The sequence below is a fragment of the Camelus ferus genome, chromosome X (genome assembly GCF_009834535.1).
Source record: "Camelus ferus isolate YT-003-E chromosome X, BCGSAC_Cfer_1.0, whole genome shotgun sequence".
NCBI lineage: Eukaryota > Metazoa > Chordata > Mammalia > Artiodactyla > Camelidae > Camelus > Camelus ferus.
In genome coordinates, this window is record NC_045732.1 from 69,155,068 (window position 1) to 69,178,847 (window position 23,780).

General features: G+C 48.1%; 1 protein-coding gene across 16 annotated transcripts in view; it reads right to left on the minus strand.

Annotated features, from left to right (window-relative positions):
* Positions 1 to 12,971: 12,971 nt before the first annotated feature.
* Positions 12,972 to 23,780, minus strand: part of FRMPD3 (FERM and PDZ domain containing 3) — a 121,958-nt gene continuing 111,149 nt past the window's right edge. For 15 of the 16 annotated variants that reach the window (XM_032474864.1, XM_032474867.1, XM_032474862.1 and 12 more), the window contains 2 exons: positions 18,440 to 19,261; positions 12,972 to 16,877 (listed from right to left, as the gene is read on the minus strand). In XM_032474864.1, the coding sequence (XP_032330755.1) occupies positions 13,873 to 16,877; positions 18,440 to 19,261 (3,827 nt within the window). In that variant the 3' untranslated portion in view covers positions 12,972 to 13,872. The remainder of the gene's footprint in view (positions 16,878 to 18,439; positions 19,262 to 23,780) is intronic. The other variant, XM_032474878.1, reaches the window with a different exon arrangement.

A 23,780-nucleotide genomic window follows, 5' to 3' on the forward strand; every position in this document is an offset into this window, starting at 1 on the left:
ACTGTAGTTCCTCCTGCCTCCGCCGCTCTCAGGTATTGACTGGAGGCCACGAAGAGGGCCAGGCTAAGGAATAGCTCCGCCCCCTGTTGCCAGGCGGTCTGGGAGGGCTGGCGAAAAAGCGCCGAGACACCCGCGCTTGGCTGGGGGTGAAGGGATGCTGGTGACGCGTAGGGCCGGATCTTTCCCGCAAGCGGGAAATCAGCCACGCGCTTTTTTTTTTTTTTCCCTTCAGCACCTGAGAGTAAGCCTGGCTCTGGTTTACGGATTCTTTTAAGAATATCCATTTATCAGGATGGCAGCCATACTGTCAGAATGAAGGAGAGATTTCTGAACATGCTTTTTATCTTGTTGTAAGGATGAGACTGAATTAAAGCACAGTTGCATCACAGAGACACACCCATAGCACAGGCTCATCCAAAGGGTAAACAAGCAATTGCAGTGTCGCCGTGGCCTGGAAGACAAGTCCCAAGGGGAAAGTGACTGAATGCCACCTGAATAATCCAGAGACACTGCAACAGAAAGCTGCATTTTGATTTTGGCTCTGGGACCAAAGATGTTCAAACAAGGGAAGGAGAATGGATTTTCCAAAATATCGGCGCAAAAAAAGATCTGATTTATCTGACCCCTGGAAAGGAGAGAAAATATAGTATACTTATGCGACTTAAGATAAAAAGCCCCTGAAGGAATCAGAAAACCTGGTTTTTGGTCCTGTCTGCTTCATGTTATCCTCAGCATCATATTCTGCATGTTGCTAATGTGTCCTTTTACACCATTATTTTATTATTTTTATGATGATACTTGCTAATTAGACCAAATAGAGCCTTTATTCTCACACCACATTTTCATAAAATATATTCCAACCATAGGTTAGAAGTAAGAGAAAAATCAGACAATTTTAGAATCATATAATTTTAGTTGTGAGTGCCATAATGCTCATAACTACAAGCTGTAAAAATAGAAGGGACTTCAGAAATCATCTAGTCTACTAGCTTCATTTTACATATGGTGAAACCGAGACCAAAGATGCGAAGGAATTTGTCCATGTGGTAAAGGCAGAAAATATTTAAAGCAGCCTCCCAGCTTTCTCTGCCTGCCATTTTCAGTAGTACCCATGGAGGACCTCTTCTTCTGACCATTTGTCGTAATTTTACCAGTTTGGAAATTTAATATGGGCCCAGGTGTATAGGCATACTTGAAGAAGGAAGGGGACTGCAAGGCAGAATATTAGTAGTCTTCAATCACATTTCATTCATCAAATATTTACTGAGTCCTTCATTGCATACAAAAGAGTATGCTAGGCATTGAGGGGACTATAAGTATTTGCCTCCAGGGAATTTATTCATTCAATATTTATTGAAATATTTATTGAATACTTTTAATATACCAGGCCCTGTTCTGGGCACTGAGAATACAGCGGTAAACAATCAGAAACCCCTGCTCTCACAGAGTTTACATTCTCAAATAAACACGTAAATGAAGAAACTGTATAATGTCAAGTGGTGATAAGTGATGTGGAGAAAAATCAGACAAGGAAGTGGGAAAATGTGCCAGGGTGAGTATAGCTTTAAGCAGGGTAGTCAGAGAAGGCCTATCTGGGAAGGTGACATTTGAGCGAATGTCACCTTCCCAGATAGGGAAAGTGAGGCAAAGGAATGAACCATGTTGATATCTGGGACAAGCAGAGGGAACAGCAAAAACCCTAAGGCAGGAGTGTGTCTGACTTGTTCAAGGAACAGTAAGAAGATTGGTGTGTCCTGTGCGGTGAGGGTTGGGGCGGTGGGCGGTGGAGCCATCTGTAAGAGAAAATAAGGAAAAATGAGATCAGTGAGATAAGAGTGATTGGTGGGAAGATGCTGAACATGTAAGACCTGGTAGATCATTTTAAGGATTGTTGCTGTTACTGAGTAAGGGTTTTAAGCAAAGAATGACGTGAGCTGACTTCTCTCTTAAGAGGATCATGCTGAGAACAGAGTGTAGGAGGCCAGATAAGAAGTAGGGAGACCAATTAAAAGTTGGCTTCCTAGTAGAGGAGATGAGACATTTATACAAATATTTATGACACAGTATAATTTAATACACTACCATAGAGAACCCTGTGTTTGAGTAAAGGGTAAGCTGCTGTAACACAGACCCTAAAATACAGTGGCTCAAATAACATAGATTATTTCTCTCTTGCATGACACACTGCCAGGCTTAGGCCAGTGGGACCATTCTGCTCCAGGCTAGGTTATGAGTCCATCCACAGTCCAGCTCGTGGGAAGCAGGTAAAGAGAGGAGGTCCAGCCAAGGGATTTCTTTGTCAGTAGGTCAGGTGGAATTTGTTCATTTCATTTTCCATCACAGCCCTTTGGAATGAGCTTAGTCACATGGCAAGAGCTTAGTTGAAAGTCACACCTACCTGCAAGAAAGACAAGGAAATGTCTTGTTTGGTGGCTCTGCATCGTGGGAGGTTTTTCTGGGGGTAGAAGCACATGAGCTCGGCCTTGAAGGATGGGTAAGGTTTTGACAGTGAGGAAACACAATTCATATTTTGTGGCAAGACAAGAAAAATATAAGCATAAAAAATTTCTCTGCCCTTTTGGGCCTCCTCTCTCCCTTTAGTGTGTACTGGGCATCTGTATTAACCAGACCTACCTAGGAGACAACCTTCCTTCTTAATCTTGTGAAGGGTCAAGATGACCCACTACTTGTTCATATGCACAGATTAAGATTATGTAAACTGTCAATACATGATTTGATGTATAACTCTTTGTCTGAAAACTGTACTTTGACCTCTCAAGGGCAGAACAGTCCTCAGAAATTTCTGAAAGATTGTCTCCCAGGTTATAATCCTCAGGTTGGCTCAAATAAAAATTTTCATTTCTTTCTTAGATCTACTATTGATTAATTTTTTTCATCGACAACAGGTAATGATTGGGAGGAGGTGGTTCTCCCCCCGGCTGGAAGCAAAGGTAAAGAAGTAGAGCGAGGTTTTGAGGAAAGGGAAGTAGTTTCCTTTGGCTGGAGTACCAAGAACCACTGTTGAGATTTTATTCTGCAGGTGATGGGAAGCCATCAACTATTCTGGAGTAAGGAAATGACATGATCATAATTGTGCTTCTGGTAAAATTATCTGTGTGGGTTAATAATAAGGGAGAGATTAGAAGAAGACAAACCAGGTTGGGAGGGTAAGTTAGTAATGTCCTTAATTGGGCCAGTAGCTACAGGGTTTAAAAAGAGGGATGGAAGAGACATTTTTTGTGAATTTCAACCTTTTGGAAATCATGGACCCCTCTGAGAATTTCATGAACGCTAGGGATCTACCCTTCAGATTAATAATCAAAGAACCTTGGACTCCTTAGATTAAAACTAATAATTCCATTAGGGCAAAAACCAAGTAATCTAATCAGCAAATTCCAGAAGGTAAATGTGTGTGGGAAAAAATGCTGTTATCTTTGTTGCTTCCTTCTCTCTCTAGAAAGGTAAGCAATGTTAGGGCATAGGGGAGGGGCTTCTTAGTCAATATCTAAGGTAAGGTAGTCCTGAGGAGAAAGTTGATTTGTTTATTTATTTTTGTTATTAAAAAAATTTTTTAGAACATTTGTGTCATTTTTTCATACAATTTATTTTATTTTATTTATATATTTATTTATTTGGTGGGAGGTAATCAGGTTTATTTATTTATTTAAAATTTTTATTTCTTATTGAAGTGTAATAGATTTACAAGTTTAGTTTCAGTTGTACAGTGAAGCAATTTAGTTACACATATATATACATGTATTTTTTTTCAGATTCTTTTCCATTATAGCTTATTACAAGAAACTGAATTGTGCTATACAGTAGGTCCTTGTTGTTTATCTATTTTATATATAGTCATGTATATCTGTTAATCCAAAACTCCTAATTTATCCTCCCCCTTTATTTTTGATGGAAGTACTGGGGATTGAACCCAGGACCTTGTGCATGCTAAGCATGCACTCTACCACTGAGCTATACCCTCCCCACCCCACCCAGAGAAAGTTTAAAGGGAACTTGAATTACAGTCATTTAGAAAAAAATGTCCTCAGACCTTTAGGGATGGTGAATATGGACAAATTAGGCCATCAGAATAGGAACAATGTGTGTGGCATAAGGATCCTAAGATGTGAGGTTTTGAAAAGGGCATGCTGAGTTATATGTAAATAGTGATGGGTTCTGTAAGTTTGATATTATTCAAAATAAATGTGCTGAGATCCTTCTACATGCCAGGGCCTCTGGAGGGTGGGCTTATAGAGAATGAACAGTGCACAATCTTTTCTCCCTAGCAGGCAAGACAGATACTTATAGAAATAAGGTTAAGTATGGGGGTGCGTGAGAAACAATAAAAAAATCGGAAGAGTCTTGCAGGAAATGGGCCTTTCACAACCAAGGATGGCAACCTTGAGAAGAGATTTATCAAAGGCCCTGGGGCAGGCAAATGCACTTGTAGGGTGGGATTAGGTAAGGTGAAGGGAGAGGAGATGTGTTGAGACCTCAGGTAAGAAAGGTAGCTAGAAGCCTGATGGCCAACTTTATGTATCAACTTGTCTAGGCTGTGGTCCCAGTTAATGAATCAAACACTAATCTGGGGGTTGCTGTAGATGTGATTAACTTTCATAACGGTGATCTTTAAGTAGAGGAGATTTTTGTAGACAATTTGAGTGGGTATGATTCAATCAGTCTTAAGAGCAGAACTGAAGTTTCCCTGAGGAAAAAGGAATTCCATGAGTGGAATCCCAGCCTGTCCTTCCTGCTGGCCTGCCCGCAGATTTCAGACTTGACTAGCCAGCCCCACAACGGTGTAAGCCAATTCCTTCCAAGAAACCCCTTAATATACACCTCCTCCTGGATCTGTTTCTCTGATTGACCCTGACCTATACAAAACCAGTTTGTGGAGGGGTTTGGATGCCAGTTTCAGGGTGCTGAGAGTAAAAGCCTGGAGTCCTGATTCCTGAGCTGGAGAGAAAGGGAGGGTGAAGAGCACAAATTATTTTGTTCTAGAAAAAGCTGAGGAATGCCCTCTTGCCCATATTTCATATTTCCAACTAACTCCAAAGCTCAAGGCCACTGGGAGAATTTTGTAAGCACCCTCCTCATTGGGAGGGCCCCCTCCCTTGCCTTTTCTCCCCCTCGCTCTTAGGGCAGGTCTGCTTTTGCCTCCCTCTGAGATTCCAGGCATTGGAGGAGAGTCTAAATTCACCATTTGTTCAGTCATTTCTTCTGCAGGTGTTTCTTGGGCAGCAACTATAGGCAAAATACAGTGCTCAGTCTTTGGAAAACAGAAATGGATAAAACGTGGCCTTTTCCTCAAGAAGCTTTATAGATTTGTAAATGACTACTTTAACAGCAGACAGAGAGAAAGAAGTCCTGGTTCTTTCCTCCTACCGCTGCAGGACTAGGAGGAGCTGCAGCAAAATCTTCCTTTTCTGGGCCTGCCAATCCCAGGGCACCTGGCTCCTTCTAGCATCAGCTTTAACTAGCTGGACTTCCTTGTCATCTTCAAGCAACCTTCCCTACTCCTGGGTATTTGCATTTCTTTCAAGATATTTTCTCTTTTCTATCTCCTGCCTATGTTCTGATTTTTCTCTCTCGAGGCCACTGTGACCTGTTATTGTTCAAGTCCTCACCTTCACATTTTCAGCCAACTCCTGATTCAGTGCCAAAGTAATGGTAGGTGGGTGTCTCTCTTTTGTTAAGCATACCAGAGGGCTTTCAAAGGCCACTACAAAGAGCATCACATCTGTAGAGACAGACAAATGTGCTACAGCCCACGCTGAGCACACAGGTTCTCAGGAACTGGCCTTTCCATTGGGCCCTGAACTCCCCAACTCATGTTCTCTGTTTCCAGTGAGCACACAAGCTATTTGAGGCCAGAGATCATGTATCTCCCACAGGCCCTAGCACAGACCTTCAGAGTGGATGCATTTTAAATATTTAAAGATTTGAATAGAAAATCTGGATCGATGCTGAAGAGATGTTAGGAGATGAGTATTCATGGCTTTTCAAAAGGATTCACTTTAGGAGTCCTTTGAAAGAGCAAAGGGCATAAATGTAAATCATGGTTTTATTAACGAAAGTTGATCTTGAAACAAGTCCTGCTCCAGAAGAGTTACCTCATAAAGCAAAGTTTGCTGTTTTACCTTAGGGAGGATTTGTCTGGACCCTTTAGATGCATTTCCCTCTCCCAGGGTTCCTGTGAGTTGATTTCCTGTGAATGTAGGCTTTACTGTACAAGGTCAGTATCCCAAGGAGCTAGAATCACCTGGGGATTTAAGAGATGGGAGATTTTAGCCCCCCTCGACAGAAGGGGATTAGATGAGAGCAGTAGGGCCAAGTAGGCTCTGTGGTTTGTTCTGGTGTTTAATGAGTTGGGACGTACTCCCAGTTTAATTACTGACCCAGAGAATGTTTGGTGATGCTAGAAGTACTTGCCCTTGTCTAAAAAAATGCTTAATGAAAGACTGTAGAGAAAACGTGCTTTTTTAAAAAAGCTAATAGGCCCTCTAGTTCAATCCATTCCTTTTATATAACAAGAAACTGATACTCAGAGAGGGGAAGTGAATGCCCAAGGTCACACAGCGAGTTCTTGGAAGAGCTGCAAGTAGAACCCAAATCTCCGGGCTCCTGGTGCCGGGCACTTGCTTGCAGCTCCACTACAGAGCCAAGCTGGCCTGGGCTCAGGGCTGCAGAAACAGCAAGTCAGATCAAAGCCTCTTCCATTGGTCAGTCAGCAGAGGGGAAATCTGTCCGTTTTCCACTTGGTTCTTTGATTTTTTTCCAGGTCCCTGGAGGCATTGTACATTCCTGCTGTGCCAGGTTAGGGAAGGGGCAGGAATGCTTCTGCTTGCCTTGCTTTCCTACCAATTCCCCTGCCCTCGGTGGCCAAGAGTCATGCCACTGCCATGTAGCATTTTTTCCCCTTTCTGCGTAAAAATCATACTAGGAACCAGGAATTGTAGTTACTTCCAAGAAACTGCAAATAGCTTGCCCATACTGCAGATTTATCCTCAAATGTATACAAGGTAGGGAGGGACAGATGGGCTTCTAAGTTTACAAGTGGACAGGCTGAGAGATTGAGGGATTAAGGTTCTAGAGAAGGCAGAGAGAGCACTGTTTACCTCAGTGGCTTGGACTCTCCCCACTGGCATAGTCCCATAATGGAGAGAAGGGATTTCCGACAGCCACATTAGCAAGGTCACACGACATGCATACCAATTAAAATATCAGATTCATTGCATCCCGTATTGGCTATGACTATATTTAACTTTGTGGAAAGCCCTGAGGTGCAGCACAAATTGCTTTATTTGTTAATCAGATGGCTCAAAACCAAACATATGCGCATACCAGTTTTTGCTTGGGGAGAGGAAGAGGAAGAAGAGGTCACTTTGAAGGGAGGGCAGGCCTAGAGGATTATTGCCATGTAAGGCATTGAGAAGCCAGAGGAGTGCTTGAGGTCCAGGATATCCTGGTGAGAATGGGGTAGGGAGGAAACCCAGCATGGGAACCGAAGCCAACTTTGCCTTCTCAGCCCTCCTGCCATAATCCTGGGAGCTAAGCTGCCCCCCACCCCCTTGGGTCTTTGAAAATCATTTCTCCTGCTGCCCCTGGCACGCTGCCATGGGTTGGCAAACTGCTAGGGTGGGAGTGGGATGCATGGGAACTAAACACCGGGCACAGTAGATGTCACTGGGAAACTGGCTAAGAGTGCGGAGTTGGAAGTCATTTCCTATGAGCTCAGCCTGAATGTTGAAGAAAAATGAGATGTTCGAGCCTCCATCAATTATAGCTGCTTCTAGTGAGGAGGCTAAGAATGAAGAGAGGAGAGGAGGCTTTCAGGGAAACGAGCCAGGGAATTGGTCCAAGGCCAAGAAGAGCCTTAGGGCTGCCTGACTGTGTCCACCCCAAGATGGGGCTCTCCACTGAGGGAGCGGGCGGCCTTCCCAATTTCAAAAGAAAGGCCCAAGAGGGAGGAGGCCTCACATATGCCTTTTAGAAGGGGAGACGGTTTTGACTGAAAATAATGGTTATTTGAAAGAAACAGGCACCCAATTTTCTAGTGCCAGGCTCTTGGTGCAAGCTTAATTAGTTTCTGTGGACCAGCTGCGAGTGGGGCAGTTCGATTTGCACTTGTTAAGCTCGTACAACTAAGATTCAGGATTTTTATAGCTGTTTTTTTAGCACCACCTCATTAATCCTCTGAGCCGCAGAGGGAGGCGGAAGACTCAGTCATCTTCATTTTAGAGAAGAGACCCAAAGAGGTGAAATGACTTGTACCCCGTCATGTGGCAAATCAGCGGCTGGGCTGAAAATAGAACCGAGTCCTGATTTTGGGGGGAACTGCTCACCTTAGCCCACACGGCCGCCTTGCTTTGCTTGCTCATTGTGGATGCAGAAATCTCCAGCTTGCACAGATTCTGGCTCCCTTCAGTCTCTGCCCGGGGCCGACCCTGTGCTAAGGTGTGTAAAAGGCAATACTGGGGCCGGGAAGGAGGCTTGGATAAAGCTGCCCCATCTCCTCCTGGTGTTCCTTCCTGGCACCCTGTCAGGCCAGGTCTATTATCCCCGAATGAGTGCCTGACCCCAACCTGTGCCCGGACCCATGGAAACAGGCCAGTCCTAGATGTCCTCCCATTGGGGCCCACACCACCAGTTAGTTCATCTGATGGGCCCTGAGCACATTCAACATTTCCAGCAAAGCTTGTCTAGGGTAGAGAAGAGTGAACCTGGATGCTGGGAAGGTGGGCATGGGAATGAAGCCAGAATTATCAGGCCCAAGTCTCAAGTGTCTTTGAAATGATTTGTTTTTTTACAGGGTGTGCAACTTCTGCATTCCTCCCTATGATATTTTTACATAAACACATTTAAGATGATCACTCGTGTGATCTTTGACTCTCAAATCTTTCAGCAAAGTGCAAATGCATAGGAAGATGGATCACAACCTGGAAGACTCAGACACCAGTTTCGATGATGGCTTTTTGGACATAACCCTTCCACCCACTAATTTTCATGTGGAGGTACCACTCCATCCCCTTGTTCCTAGAGGCATGTGGCACTAGGGCAGCCTGGTAAAGAGAGATGGGGCAGGGGACAGGTGAGTTTGAGATATCCCACACCTCACATCCCACTGTTATCAATGACCAGTTACCCACATGCTGCCTGTACCCCGAGCAGCCCTCTTCTGACAAGTGTGGCTGAGTCCACACCTCTGCTTTCAGGAAAGGGTTTCCAAGGTGGCACTGGGCCGAGCACTGCAGGGTAGCAGGTGAAAGGCTGTGCTGGGTTTGGAAACTGACTGGTTTACTGCTTACCAGCTGTGTGACCTCAGGATAGTGACTTTACCTCTCTGGGCTTCAGTTTTCTCCTAAGACAAGTGGATAAGCTCATAGTATCTCAAAGGGCTATTAGGAAGATTAAATGAGATCATGCACGTAAAGTACTTAGCATGGTGCCTGGCATATGCTAAGTGCTCATACACAGTCGTTGGTGCACAGTTAAAAGCAGGAATCGAGTTTTCTGTGTTGTAGAAAGCTCCCAACACACTACAAATGCATATTCTTTTCGGCTGAAGCCATGAACATAAGAATGAGGAGTCAACACACAGAGGGAAGGATGGACATCACAGACAGGAGGGAAGGGAAGCTAAAACTGAGTTCATCGTTAAGCAGTATGTCCAGAACCGGCAGCTGGAAAGGTCAGCGAGGGTACCAGAGGATGTCCCTATGATGCTGGGAGCGTGGCAGCATCTGGGGACTTGGTGTGTGAGTGTGTGGCCATGGGTGGGAAGCATTTGTTAGAAATCTGAAGTGAAACAAGCAGTCCTGTACCTGTGAGAAGGCAGGTCTCCACAATTCTCACCTCAGGTACCTTCCAGCAGGTCAGGGCTTTGAAACCAAGGAATCCTTCCCCTGCCCTGGAATTCAGGACATTTTGCCTGGGCCTGAGACTGAACTCTCAGAGGTCATTTCCTGCCACTCCATGGAGGACCTCCTCTTTGCTCCAGACACACCGACAGTTTACTTCTAGCCCGCAGAATGGGGCACAAGATGGAGTTATTACTCCCATCCTACTGGCTATTTGGAGGAATTTGATCCTAAGATATAAATTCATGCCCCGCCCCCAGTGCTGGTAGCTGATCCTCCCCTGCCCTTTTGGCAGGAAAAGTTTTGGTTGGAGCAAGTCCTTTCAGTTCATTGCTGATGAAATTGCCTGTTATCTACAGGGCCTTGACAACAGCTTGGAAAAGAAAATGTGACTGTGCCAGCACCACAGGCATCCTGGGCCCACATCAATAGTCTTTTCCCTTTAATTGACAGAAGTCAGAAGGGCAAGAGTCAGGCTCTGGGGACTCGTGTTAGGTGCCAGGTGGCTGGAGAGCATCAGCTTCAGGCTCCGACTCAGGCCGAAGATGGTGAGGATGCTGGTGGGAAGATGGCCTCCTTCAGGGCTCAGAGGTACTGTGGAGAATTGCCCCAGGGCCACAGAAGTGGAGCCCACTGGTCACCTCAGGAGAGTTGGTAAAGATTTGGAAAGTAGTTGGTGAAACTCAGCTGAGTCTGTGGGACACTGGATGCTGGACCTGACTCCTCTTTGATAGGAGGATGCCAGGCTGCCTGGCCTTGTCCAACTGCACTGACCTGGATTAGCCATCCCCAGATGAGAAAGGGTCCTTTTTCACGAAGAACAGAGGTCTCAGAGGAAGCTCTTATAGCAGTGGTTGCATTCAACAAATATTTATCGAAGACCTCCTATGTGTCGGGCGCTGTGTGGGTGGATACCCAGAGCATAGAACCGAGTAAGAATGCTTTCCGACTATGGAGTGCAGGAGCCCAAATTTCTGGGCTGTCCAGTCAGGTCATTTTGAGTGGTGGCAGGCCTCACTTCACACTGGCACTGACTTTCAGAGTCCTAACCCTGATGTTGTGGGACAGTATCCCTGATGGGCAGCTCCCCAAAGAACTCTGCCACCAGGGCTAGGCCTGTCACCCCTGGTGGCCTCCGGCATGCAGAGCCACCCAGCCCAACTATGCTGTCTCTGGCTCCTCCTCTGTACTTGGCTTCCAAACCGCTTTAGCCACAGCCTTTGCAAACATGAGAAAAAGCATCTGTGCCCAAGCTTTGGGAGGAAGTGACTCATCAGGGCTACTGTACATGGCTGTGTCATTAGTGCCTCAGGCCAACGAAGCAAGTGGGGCTGAAATTACCAAGCCACGTGCACACAGGGCTAGCATCATCCAGAGGACTGGGTTTTTTTGTTTTTTTCTAATTCATCATGGTGGGTGGGTGTAGCAGGGAGAACTTTTTCTAGTTGGCACAAAGGCATCTCATAGGCTAGTGGGGATCTGTGATTACTGGAAGGAAACAGAACAGGAGAAACAGAATCATTGCTCACCACTAGGTAACTCTCTGAAAAGCCAGAGAAGTCAGCCCTGCTTAGGGTCCTGCTGCTTCTATTTTATGGAAACGTCCTCCTCCCCTCAAGAAATTGCCAGAGGACACCATAAGGGACTGGGCAGCCTAAGCCACAAGGCAGGCAGGCTATGTTCTGAGGTGACCGGGCATGTTTCAGAGGGAGAGGCCCCATTTCCCAGCCACAACTTGAAAGCTGAACTAAATCCTTATCTCCTAACTCCCAGACAGTCTGGGGCACTAGACACAGAGCACATTGTGTTTTGCCCCACCCCATACCACCCCATACCACCCCCAGCCCCCAGCTCTGAGGTCACAGCCATGGTGCAGGTGAGCCAAAGGCCCCAGGGTCAAGAGAAAGGAGTAGATAGTATCCAACTCCGTGGCCAACAGGAGACTTCTAAGAGGGGAAAAGGGGAGGTGGGAAGAGCAGGGTCCTCAGTTTCCCTCAACCACCAGGGCCCAGGTAGATGGGCACAGAGGCCCAGGGGGAGCACGCAAAGGGCCGCTGGCAACCAAACATTCAAGGACACAAGAACACCCACAAAGTGGCACCATGAAGACTTATTGGGATAGTAAGATGAATAGATTTAATCATTCTTGTCGGAAAAACAAGACATAAATTAGTATATATATAGAATTTATATATTTTATGTAGTATATATACTATATACAGACAATAGAAAATGTGTCCTCTCCATGAGGCTGAGGGAGAGGTGAAGGATGGCGGTGGAATGAATGACACAGGCGGGGTCTGAGTGGGGAAGGGGCAGGATCAGGAAGCTGGGAGAAGAGGAAGACCACGTCAGCACGCGGGCGGGCTGCCAGTGGTCTCGGGCACAAAGGTTCCCCACTGGCTGCATCTCTGGTCCATTAAACAACTTGGTCCTGTGGGACTGGGGGGGGGTGTGGGCTGGCTTCTGCAGAAGAAGCTCCCCCAATCCTTGCCGGGAGGAATTGCCACTCAGGGGGATCTTTTTTGCACTTGGGGGTTCCAAGGATGGATGGGGTGGGGTGGCTTAAGCACAGTGTATATCTTTATAAAACTCACATAAGAATGGGAGGTTTCACACGGGCCTCTCACGGAATGATGAAAGAGAGGCAGACACAGGGCATGAGCATGTGGGAAACAGGGAGGTATGGAGAGGTGGACGACAAGCAATCTATACAGAAGAAGCATTGGCTTTCTTTGTTCCCTACAATGGGACGATTAGTAGGGACTCCGTGTCTTCACTCCCAGGAAGGTTGTAGGGTGGGGGGCGGTGACGGCAGCAGATGTGTGTCAAGGAGGATGCTAAACAGTGTGAATTCCCTTCCAGAAGACTCCAGGGGGTGGGGGAGGAGAGAGAGAGAGAGAGAGAGAGAGAGAGAGAGAGAGGTGCAGGACCGCACCGGGTAAGGCGCTCAGCTTCTTTTCTTAGAGAGACAAATCCACAGGGTCAATACACAGCCAAAAGCATATACTCAGGATTAACATATCACGCTAGCTTCCAGAAGTTTAAGATATAGTCATCAACACCCCCCACCCCCGACCCCCTTCCCCCCACCCCCCCACCCCCCACCCCCAATCTGTAGCTAAGTCGTACTCCTAAGGACAGTCTGTCTGGTAGAGATGTTGAGAGGAGCCGCTCACCAGCAACAACAGCCCCTGCGCTGAGCTGGGCTGGGCCAGGCGGGCTCCGAGGCCTGCACTGGGTCTCCCCAGGGCAGACGTGTTCACCAGGTACCTTACCCAGAACTTGTGGGGTGACCTCAGATGCTTGCTCCCTAGTGGACTGAGCTGCCCTGCCCGTCAGTGAGGGGCAGGGCACTTTGGGGATGGGATGGCTGGTGTGGAGCTACTGGGCCTGGGGGCGAGCACGCCTGAGGCTGCCAGCCTGTCAGGGTGGCTGCAAACAGCCCTGTGTGGCTGTTTTCTGCAGACCTACCACCTGGGCATGGGCCCTCTGCGGTGGCTCCTGCCGAGTGAGTATGAGCCCAGGGTGGGCGGGCACATCTCTGCTGAGTGCTCTCTCCCGCCTCTGCTCGCTTGGCGCCCTGGCCTGCAACTACTGCCACTGCTCCTGGGAGGGGAACAGATGCCAGGAGGAACTCAAGGCCCACAGGCCTCCTGCTTCAGGCCTGTCTCGCTCCCACCCCCAAACTGGAGCAGGAAGTGAGCCTGATGGCACGTCTCAGCCCTAGAGAAGAGAGAAAATATACCTCTGTAGCAGACGTAGTGATGGGGGGGGGCCCTTGGCCCTCACAGTGACGCCCAGAGGCCAGGGAAGGGGTGATGATACTCAGGGTGGCAGCTGCCTGGAGCCCTCAGGGACAGCCTCAATCCAGGGAGTTGTCACTCCCCAGAGGCTGAAGGCTTTGGGACCCTGACTGGCCCAGCAGAACACACACTCACCACAAGATGCAAAGACCACGAAGCTCAAACCTGGGGCCGTGGTTGGGGAAGGGGGACAGGCCTGGGCTGATGCCCTACTTAATAAGGGTTTTTAAGGAGCGGGTGAATGTGCTCATAACAGTCGCTGAAGTCGGGGAGCCTGGTGGGTGCCCTGCAGCTGCCCCCACAGCAGCTGCCGCCTGCTGTTGCTGCTGCTGCTGCTGCTGCTGCTGCTGCTGCTGGTTAAGGTTCCGGGCGGTGGACTCCTCAGCTGCGCGCAGCAGGAAGGTGTAGTTCCTCACCACCTCTTCCACCTTGGCCAGCAGCTCTTGGCGCTGGGCCTCGGAGCGCACGATGAACACCAGCCGCACGAAGGTCTCAATGAGGCTGCTCAGCACCTGGAAGCTGCCCGTGATGGCTGCCAGCATGTGAGTTGGGCTCTTGTCCACATTGGCCACTCGACGGCAGGAGGCCCGGAGCTCCTTGAACTTGAGAGCCAGCTCGAGTTTGTACTCGGAGATCTGGGAGACGTAGGGCTTGGGGGCGCGGGCCTCAGGGCTGGCCACGCACTGCCGCAGGACTGTCAGCAGCTCGTTGGTGTCCAGCCGGGCAGCCAGGAAGCCATCAGGCAGGCCATAGGCGTGGGCCCGCAGGGCATTGATCTTGGCCAGGCTCCCCTCAAAGGTAGACACCCGCAGGTCAATCTCCTGGGTGCGGGAGGCCCCAGGGCTACTGCTGCTGCAGGTGGCGGCATCCAGCACCTGCAGGGTCCTGCTCACAACGGGCACCACCTGCTCGTCCAGCTTCATGCCGGGCAGGATCTTCATGGGGATGGAGTAGGAGAGCTCATCCTTGCCGTCACTGGCGTCATCTGCCATGTCGCACTTGCGGTAGTAGAAGCAGTAGCGGATGGAGCAGCACTTGCCACTCTCACTGTCCTCGTCCAGCTCTGCGGGCTTGCGGTACACCTCCTCTGGCAGTGAGAACACGGCCATCTGTCTGGGGCCTTTGGTCTCAGGGGCAACGTGGACGTAGGACGGGTCTCCCAGGGTCGGGGACTCCAGCGATTTGCTTTTGGGACCCACGCCTAGGGGGAGGCCTGCCTCTACCTCCTTGGCCTCCCTGGGCAGCATACCCAGGGGTGGGTGCGGGTAGACATCCGAGGTCAACGAGGCCCTGTCGCCCTGGTCCAGCTCACTGATGCTGTAGCGACGCATCAGTTTCCTGTAGTTGGGAGCCCCTAGACATTCGCCCCCGGAGGCACACGTGGTCAGGCACGAAACGCCGCTCTCAGGGTCTGATCGGCACTCTCGGGATTCCAGGCTGGTGGAGCGGATGCGCTGGACACTGGTGGGGCTGCCGAGGCTCAATCCCGGGCCGGTCTCAGGCTGCTTCTGGGTAGGGGGGATTCTGTCCCTTTCCCTTCCCCGGAGGCTGGGCACCGGCGTCTGGGGGGCCTGAGGTCGGCCTCCGCGGCACATGCGCTTGCAATCGCAGCTGCGCCTCTGCTCTCGGGACATGCCAGGCCCCTGCTGCACGGGGCTGCTGCGGAGCTGGCAGCTGCAGCGGCCTGGCGCTGGGGGTTGCAGGTACTCAGTGCCCGGCAGCTCCCCCTGGCTTGGTGGCTTGAGAAGTTCCTCGAGGAACTCTAGCTCATACTGCTTGACCTTCTGCAGCTGGGCCTGCCGCTCATCGGTCTCCTTCTTCTGGCGGGTTGGGAAGGTGGCAGAGAATAAATTGCGGAGCCGGAAAGGGCCTCGGGATGATTTGGGCTTGGTGGGGCCTTCAGAGGCCAAGTGGGCTCCATCCAGGGTCGTTTCAACCTTCCTGGAGGGCATGGTGCTCACCTGCCGGCTGGTGGCCTGAGGCCTCAGTGGGCTCTGGCCACGAGGCTGGCAGCTGGGGCTGTGGCCTCGGGACTGGCCGCTGGGGCTGGGGCCACGGGGCTGGCAGCTGGGGCTCTGCAGAATCATGGGGTAGCCAGCTCGGGGGACCAGACTGGTCTCTTCAAGCTTGCTGCTTTGGGGTGTGCTCTCCAGCTGTCCCTTCTCCCCCTGGCCGGAGATGGTGCCCGGCTTGTGCAGGGAAGGCTTAGCACCCTCGGGCCCACCCTTGCCTGCCATCTCCCCGCTTGCTTGCTTGTCCACTGACTCTCGACTCGTGTGCGAGAGATAGCTTTTGGGAGGGATGCTTTGAACAGGCAGCCTGTCCTCTTGGGAGGAGAGGTGCAGACTATCAGTTCGGCTGCCTGTGGGTGCTCTGGAGCTGGATGAGACCTCTGGGCTCAGCTGCTGCTGGGAATTTCGTGAGGTCTCCAGAGCACCAGGGCTCATTTTGAACTTAAGATTCTTATTGGCACTGCCGCCCAGCATGCTGACTTCTGGCCTCCCTACGCTGGCCTCCAGCCTTCTCTCCCCACTGCTGGGAGGGTTCCCCAAGGCCCCGCCAGGGGCAGGTAGACTCTTAGTGTGAACCACCTGCTGGAGGGCAGCCGAGATGATGGCTGGAGTCACGCTGCCCTTTGGGTCCAGGATGAGCTTCGGGCTCAACCTGACCTCCTTGGGCAGGCTCTCCCGTAGCTCAGAGACTTGTTCTTCACTGAGGGACGGTGTGGCTGCCCTCAGTGACATCTCTAGGCCTGCCCTGGTGTGGCCAGGCCCTTTATCCTCAGGAACTGGGGACAGCAGGCTCAGATTCTTCTGCTCACTTAGCTGCGGGGACAGGGCTGGGTGCACTGTCAGGGCGTATGTTCGCTCGCGCTGTGGCTGGGCCTCTGTAGAGGGCAGCTTCCTCCGAGCGCCAGAGGGGCCAGGACTCTGGCTTGTGACGGCTGGCTGGAGGGACGAGTTGGGATCCGGGCGCCCGAGAGAGTAAGGGGCCGTGAGAACAGCCTGGGCTGCGCAGCTCTGGATCCGGAAGGGTAGGTCCTTGCGGGCCAGGAGGCTGTCCTTATTGAGGTGCTGGGCCAGGAAGTAAGTGGTGTTCTGGTGCTGCTTCATGGCCGACATCATCTCCGACATGTCCGTGAGCTCCGAAGAGTTGGTTTCATGGCCCGAGTCCAGCGACGATTCGGGGGTGATTGTGGCCAGCACAATCAGACCTGGAGGAACAGGGACAGGGCCTGCAGCACTTACTCAGGTCAAATCCTTTACAACCATATGTAGAGAGTCTATGGGGGTCAAGGCTAGTCAGCAGTAGTTCAAGCTGGGGAAAACCAGTCAGGCCTAGGGGTACTGCAAAGCTGATGGGGGGAGGAGGGGAAGAGAGGGGACAAAGAGGCAAGCTGGGAGGGGGGTTATGAAAGACTGGAATCCGAAAGAGGAACAAAAGAGGCATAGAGATGATCTGGGCAGTTTGATGGCAAATTAACATGCAAATCACATGCAAAACAACATGCTAATCATCACTATTTTTAGATTCAACAGCTAGGAAATTTTTGTTAATTGTCCTGAAGAGAGCTGGCAAAGAGAGCTCTCTCTCTCTCTGGCCCTCCTCATCTGGCCAGGCTGGCCTACAGTCGCCGCAGCTGAGGCCATTTAGCTGAACTTGGCCTCTCTCTGGCTACCCACATGGGCCTCTCGCCTGGGAGCAGCTAGTGTTTGGAGCTCCAGACTCTGAGCAAAGAGAAATACCAGGCCTGGGGGCCGAACACATGGGGGCTGCCCAACACCAAGGATGCTCTCACATACAGAAAAGGCAGGGCTTGGTACTCTCCCTGGTCAGCCAGGTTCCCGTTGACCCCAATCTCTTGACCCTCTCTGTCCACATTTGCCCTCGCCTCACATGAACCTTCTCGTACGCCTCATTCCTCCCTACTTCTTTTCTGTTGTTGTATCACTGGCTTCTTAGTTTGAAGGCATATGTGGAAGGAAGGATGTATGTGTGACTATGGGTGCGTGTCTGACACATGTGTTTGTCTACAAGAGGGACGTATGTGGGTCTATAACAGGGACTAGTAAGCATGTTGTATGGTATGCCCTCAAAATAATAATTAATCATAATCCCTACCACATACTGAGTCCTTACTCTGCGCTAGGCAGCGTTTCTATGCTTTGCACGAACAATCTCATTTAATCTTCACAACCCTGTGTGATAGAACTATTGATCTCCAATTCATTTAAGAGGATAGAAGTGAGGCTCAGAGAGGGTTAAGTGCCTTGCCAAAGGGGACACTGAAAGTGGTGAAGAAGTCAGGACTCAAGTGTGTCTGACTGAGAGCCAACGCTTGTAGGCAGGATAAAGGCTCAGCCCTGAGCAGAGACGGCTCCTGGCTTCCCCGATCCCAGGACCCTAAATGGTTAGTTGGTTGTTTTGTTTTTCTTCCAGTCATATGCCTGCTGGATGTTCTCTGCCTGTCTTCTATATCTCTCATAATTTTACTCTGATCCTCCATTCTGGCATGGCTCTGTAGCTGTCATGACCCCATCCCTGGGGTCCATCTGCAAGACATTTCCAAAGACATGGAACGGTGAGAGCCAGAGCTGGAGTGGGGGCTGAGCAGCAGATCCCTCGACCGTATCTGACTTGCCTCTGGCCCATCCATTGCCCTGACACACTACGCTGACTTTCACCTCTGCTTAGTAGGAAGAAATGTCACCTGCTGGCCCTGCCTCGCCAGGAGAAGGAAGGAGGGGGCAAGAGGGAGGAGGAACGGGTGGTTACCTGCAGTCTGTGGGGGTGGGGGATGTGGTCCATCCTCTGAGGCTGCCAGGGCTTCCAGAGCCTGCAGAGTGGACACCAGGGCATCATCTAGCTCCTGGGCATGATCTCGGACTGTCCGGGTCTGCACGCTGTCAATCAATGTCACTGGAATCTCATCGTACAGAAGCCCACGCAGGTGGCGTCCTTGCTCCTGGCTCTGGACGGCCCGGCGCTTGGGGTCATCCTCATCAGAACTGTTGTCTCGGAAACCAGGAGGTGGGGCAGCAATGGCAGGCAACAGCGAAGTGCTCTCATCTTCCTCCTCTTCCTCCTCCTCACTGCCAGGGGGTGGGAGGGACATCAAGTCTACCATATTGTCCCGAGAGGAGCCGGGCCTCCCACTTTTGCGAGGGCCCCGCTGCTCCTGGAGTTTGGCTTTGCAAGAGTCACAGTAGAAATTCAGGGCTTCAGCCCCAAGAGAATTGTCCAAGGTGTAGGACCGGGCCCTGCTGGCGCAAGGCTCGTGGTCTAGGCTAGCTGCATCAAAGTCATCGGGAATCACATCGTAACCTTGGCCAGAGCTTTTGGATGTGGGGTCAGACTTGGTCCGGGGCCTGGTCTCCTCAAAGAATATTAAGTTCTCGTTGACATCTGTCCGGCTTTCCTGCTCCTTCCTTTGTTCCCGCATGTGGAGGTAGCAAAAGCTGACAAGCTCAGAGTCGGCAGGCGGGGGCGTGCAGCGGCTCGACTTCCTGGGGCTGGTGCCCACGCCGCCCACATAACTACTCTCCTTTTTCCCCAGGTGGCCCCCAGTGACAGGGCGGTGGGCGCTGTGCATGTAATCTAAACCCAGAAAGAGAATCAACAGATGAGCCCCGGTGCTGAGGACGGTGGCTGAGCTCCCTTGGCGTCTCAGGCCTGGGTCTCTGGTGCCCAGTTGGGTCGCAGGTACCGAGAGAGAGCATTACCTGGCTGCCAGAGGTTAGGGGAAGGGGCAGCTATGTTCTGCCAACCCCGAAAGCAGAGTGAGTAGAGTTGAATGGCCTGGGCTGCTAATAGCCCCGTCACCTCCGAAATGGGAAAAGGCATGGGGTGAGGTAGGGTGGGGGTGAACTCTTCCATGGCTATGCCTGGTCTGAGAGTCAGTTGTAAGCATACTTAAGGAGGTGAGATTTGTTTTATGTCCCCCTTGGAACTGTCCCTGACCCAAACCCCACCCTCTTCCGAGCCTGTCCGACCCCCAGGGCTCTGTTGCTCTGGGGTTGTGTTGGATCTCCTCCAGCAGAAGGAAATGAATCTGACAAGTTTCTCAGGCTTTAGTGGGAAAGTGTGAAACAAGCTAGGACAATCCCAAGAGCGTGCACTTCAAAGAGGACTGTTGATGGAGGGACCCTAAAAGAACAGAGCTCTACTAGTAGAATGCAGGGTGTCTGAATGTGTAAAGTGTATGAGAGATACGCTGGGACTTGCAAATGTGGGGGTGGGGAGGGGAGCATTCTTTCAATTGCTCAAATCACATTACTTCTCTGTGTTCCTATAGGGCCAGCCTGCCTGCTATACATATATGTAGCAAAATCTTCTAATCAACAGCTTTTAGTGATGGTAAGTGTGTACATCTGAGAATTATCCATAGCAAATGCCTTTTTTTCCCCTTCTTTTTTAATAAAAATCTTTAATGGAGGTACTGGGGATTGAACTCAGGACCTTGTGCATACTAAACATGTGCTTTACCACTGAGCTATACACCCTCCCTACCTAAATGCTTTCTTTCTGAAAGGCTTCTTTTAGTCTGTCTTGGGGGGGGCCCATTCCCATGTTATCTGTGAGAATATTCTCAGATAATACCAACTGCCTTTGCTTTCAGCAGACAGACAGATGGCAAGCAAGCACTAACTTAGGCTCAGGTCATCACACATTATCCCATTTAATCCTCACAACAGCCCAATGAGGTAGGTGCTATCATTAGCCCCAGTTTACAGAGAAAGAAACCGATCCACTTAGTTCTGTGACTTACCCAAGGTTACATGAGTTGTAAATGGCAGAGTGGATTTGAGCCCAGGTTGGAGGGACTACAAAGCCCATGTTTTTAACCATTACCCTATAGTTCATCATGGTGGTCAAGATACTGGGAAAAAACTTCCAAATGCCTTTCAAACTCCAAATTGACAGGATCAGTGTGTCAGTGTTGCTTTTCACTAGTTCTTATAGCCATCACAAAAGCATGGTGCTGTCACTTAACAATGGAGCCCTCAAAATACATGAAGTAAAAAATGACTGAATTGAAAGGAGAAACACATAATTCAACTGCAGTAGCTGGAGACTTCAATACCTTACTTTCATTAATGGTTATAACAACTAGGTAGAAGATCAACAAGAAGATAGAGGACCTGAACAACACCATAAACCAACTAACCCTAACAGAAATCTATACAATATGTCACCTGACAGCAGCGTATATACATTCTTCTTAAGTGCACCTGGAACATTCTCCAGGTTAGGTCATAAAGTAAACCTCTACAAATTTAAAAGGAATTAGACCATATAAAGTATGTTTTTTGAGCACAACAGAATTAAATCGGAAATCAGTAACAGAAGGAAATTTGGGAAATTCACATATATGTCAAAATTAAATAAAATGTTCTTAAGTAACCAATGGGTTAAAGATGAAATTGCAAGGGAAATTGGAAAATACTTTGATGTGAATGAAAATGAAGATACAGTATACTAAAATGTATGAGATCTAGCTAATGGAGGGTGTAGAGGGAAATTTATAAACACCTACATTTAAAAAGAAGAAAGATTTCACATCAATGACCTGACCTTCCACCTTATAAAACTTGAAAAAGAAGAGCAAACTAAACCCCAAACAAGCAGATTTAGGAAAGAAATAGTAAAGTATAGAGGATAGAAAAATAGAGAAAAAAAATCAATGAAACGAAAAGTTCTTTGAAAAGATCAGTAACACTAACAAACTTTAGCTGTACACACCAAGCAAAAAAGAGAGAAGATTAAAATGATTAAAATCAGGAATGAAAGAAGGGACATCACCACAGACTCTAGAGATATGGAGTCAATTATAAGGGGACTATTTTGAAGACTCTTATGCTAACAAATTAGATAAGATAAAATGGATAAATTCTTAGAAATACACAAATTACCAAAAATGACTCAAGAAGATAGAAAATCTGAATAGGCTAATAACATGAAGTTAAATTGAAATAGTAATTTAAAATCCCCTCTCACAGAGGGAAGGTATAGCTCACCTGGTAAAGCGTATGCTCAGCATGCATGAGGTCCTGGGTTCAATCCCAGGTACCTCCTCTAAAAATAAATAAGTAAATAAACCTAATTACCTCCCCCCACCAAAAATAAAATCCCCCCTCGCAACAATAAAGTCAGTCAGTCAGTCAGTCAGTCCAGGCCCAGATGGCTTCAATGGCGAATTTTGTCAAATGTTCAAAGAAGCATTTATACTAATTCTTCACAAACCCTTAAAAAAAAAAAGAAGAGGAAAGGATACTTCTCATCTCATTTAATGAGGCCAGTATTACCTTGATACCAAACCAGATAAAGACATCATAAGAAAACTACAGACCAATAATATTTCTTATGAATTTCGATACAAAGTTCCTCAACAAAATACTAGCAATCTGAATCGAGCAACATATATCAAGAATTATACACTATGTGGGATTTATTGCAGGAATGCAAGGTTGATTTAACATCCCCAAATCAATTAATGTAGTACACCACATTAATAGAATAGAGGACAAAAACCACATGATCATCTCAACAGACAGAAGAATCATTTAACAAAGTCCAACACCCTTTCATGATAAAACTCAACAAGTTAGAAATAAAAGAGAACTTCAACATTATAAAGGTTATCTATGAAAAACCAAAGCTAACATCATACTTGATAGTGAAAGACTGAAAGCTTTCCCCTAAAATCAGGAAAAAGTCCAGGCTTTTCATTTTCACTTCTATTCAACACTATACTTGGATTTCTAGCCAGAACAATTAGAGAGTAAAATGAGATACAGGCATCCAGATTGGAAAGGAAGAAGTAAAACTATCTCCATTTGTAGATGATGTGATCTTATATATAGAAAACCCCAAGGAAGCCACTAATAAGCTATTAGAACTAATAAACAAACTCAGCAAGGTTAGAGGATAAATATACGAAAATCAATTGTGTTTTATGCACTAGCAATAAACAATCTGATAATAAAATTAGGAAACAATTCTATTTACAATAGCATCAAAAAGAATAAAATACTTAAGTGTAAATTTAGTAAAAGAAGCACAAGACTTGTATACTGGAGACTACAAAACATGTGTGAAAGAAACTGAAGAAGATTTAAATAAATGGAAGGACACTCTATGTTCATGGATTGGGAGACTTAGTATTGCTAAGATGGCAGTACTTCCTAAATTGGTGTATAGATTCAACACAGTCCCATCAGAACACAGCTGACTTTGTAGAAACTGACAGGCTAATTCAAAAATTCACATGGAATCACAAGAGACCCAGAATAACCAAGACAGTCTTAAAAAAGAGAACAAAGTAGGAGGACTCATACGTCCTGATTTCAAAACTTACTATGAAGCAATGGTAATCGAAACTGTGGTACTGGCATAAGGCTTAGGCACATCAGTCATATGGAATAGAACTGAGAGTCCAGAAATAAACCCTCTTTTATGGTCAAATAGCCCAGTTTAAAAATGGGCAATGGATTTGAATAGACATTTCACCAAAAAAATACACAAATTGCCAATAAGCACATGGAAAGATGCTCAGTATCACCAATCATTAGGGAAATGCAAATCAAAACTACAATGAGATACCATTTCACATCTGCCACAATAGATAAAATAAAAAAGATGAGTGATAACAAGTGTTGACAAGGATATGTTGAAATCGTAACCCTCTAACATTTCTGATGGGAATGTAAAATGGTGCAGTCACTTTGGAAAGCAGTATGGCAGTTTCTCAAAATTAAACATAGACCAACAATCCCACTCCTAGATACATACCCAAGAGGAATGGGAAAATATGTCTCCACAAAAACTTGTACCTCAGTGTTTATAACATCATTATTCGTAATAGACAAAAGGTGGAAACAACCCAAATGTCCACCAACCGATGAATGGATAAACAAAATGTGGTCTATCCATACAAAGGAATATTATTAGTCAATAAAAAGAAATGAAGTACTGATATGTGCTACAACATGGATGACCCTTGAAAACATTATGCTAAGTGAAAAAAGGAAGCCACAAAGACCATATATCGTATGATTCCGTTAATACAAAATGTCCAGCATGGGCAAGGCTATAGAGACAGAAAAGTCAGTTAGGG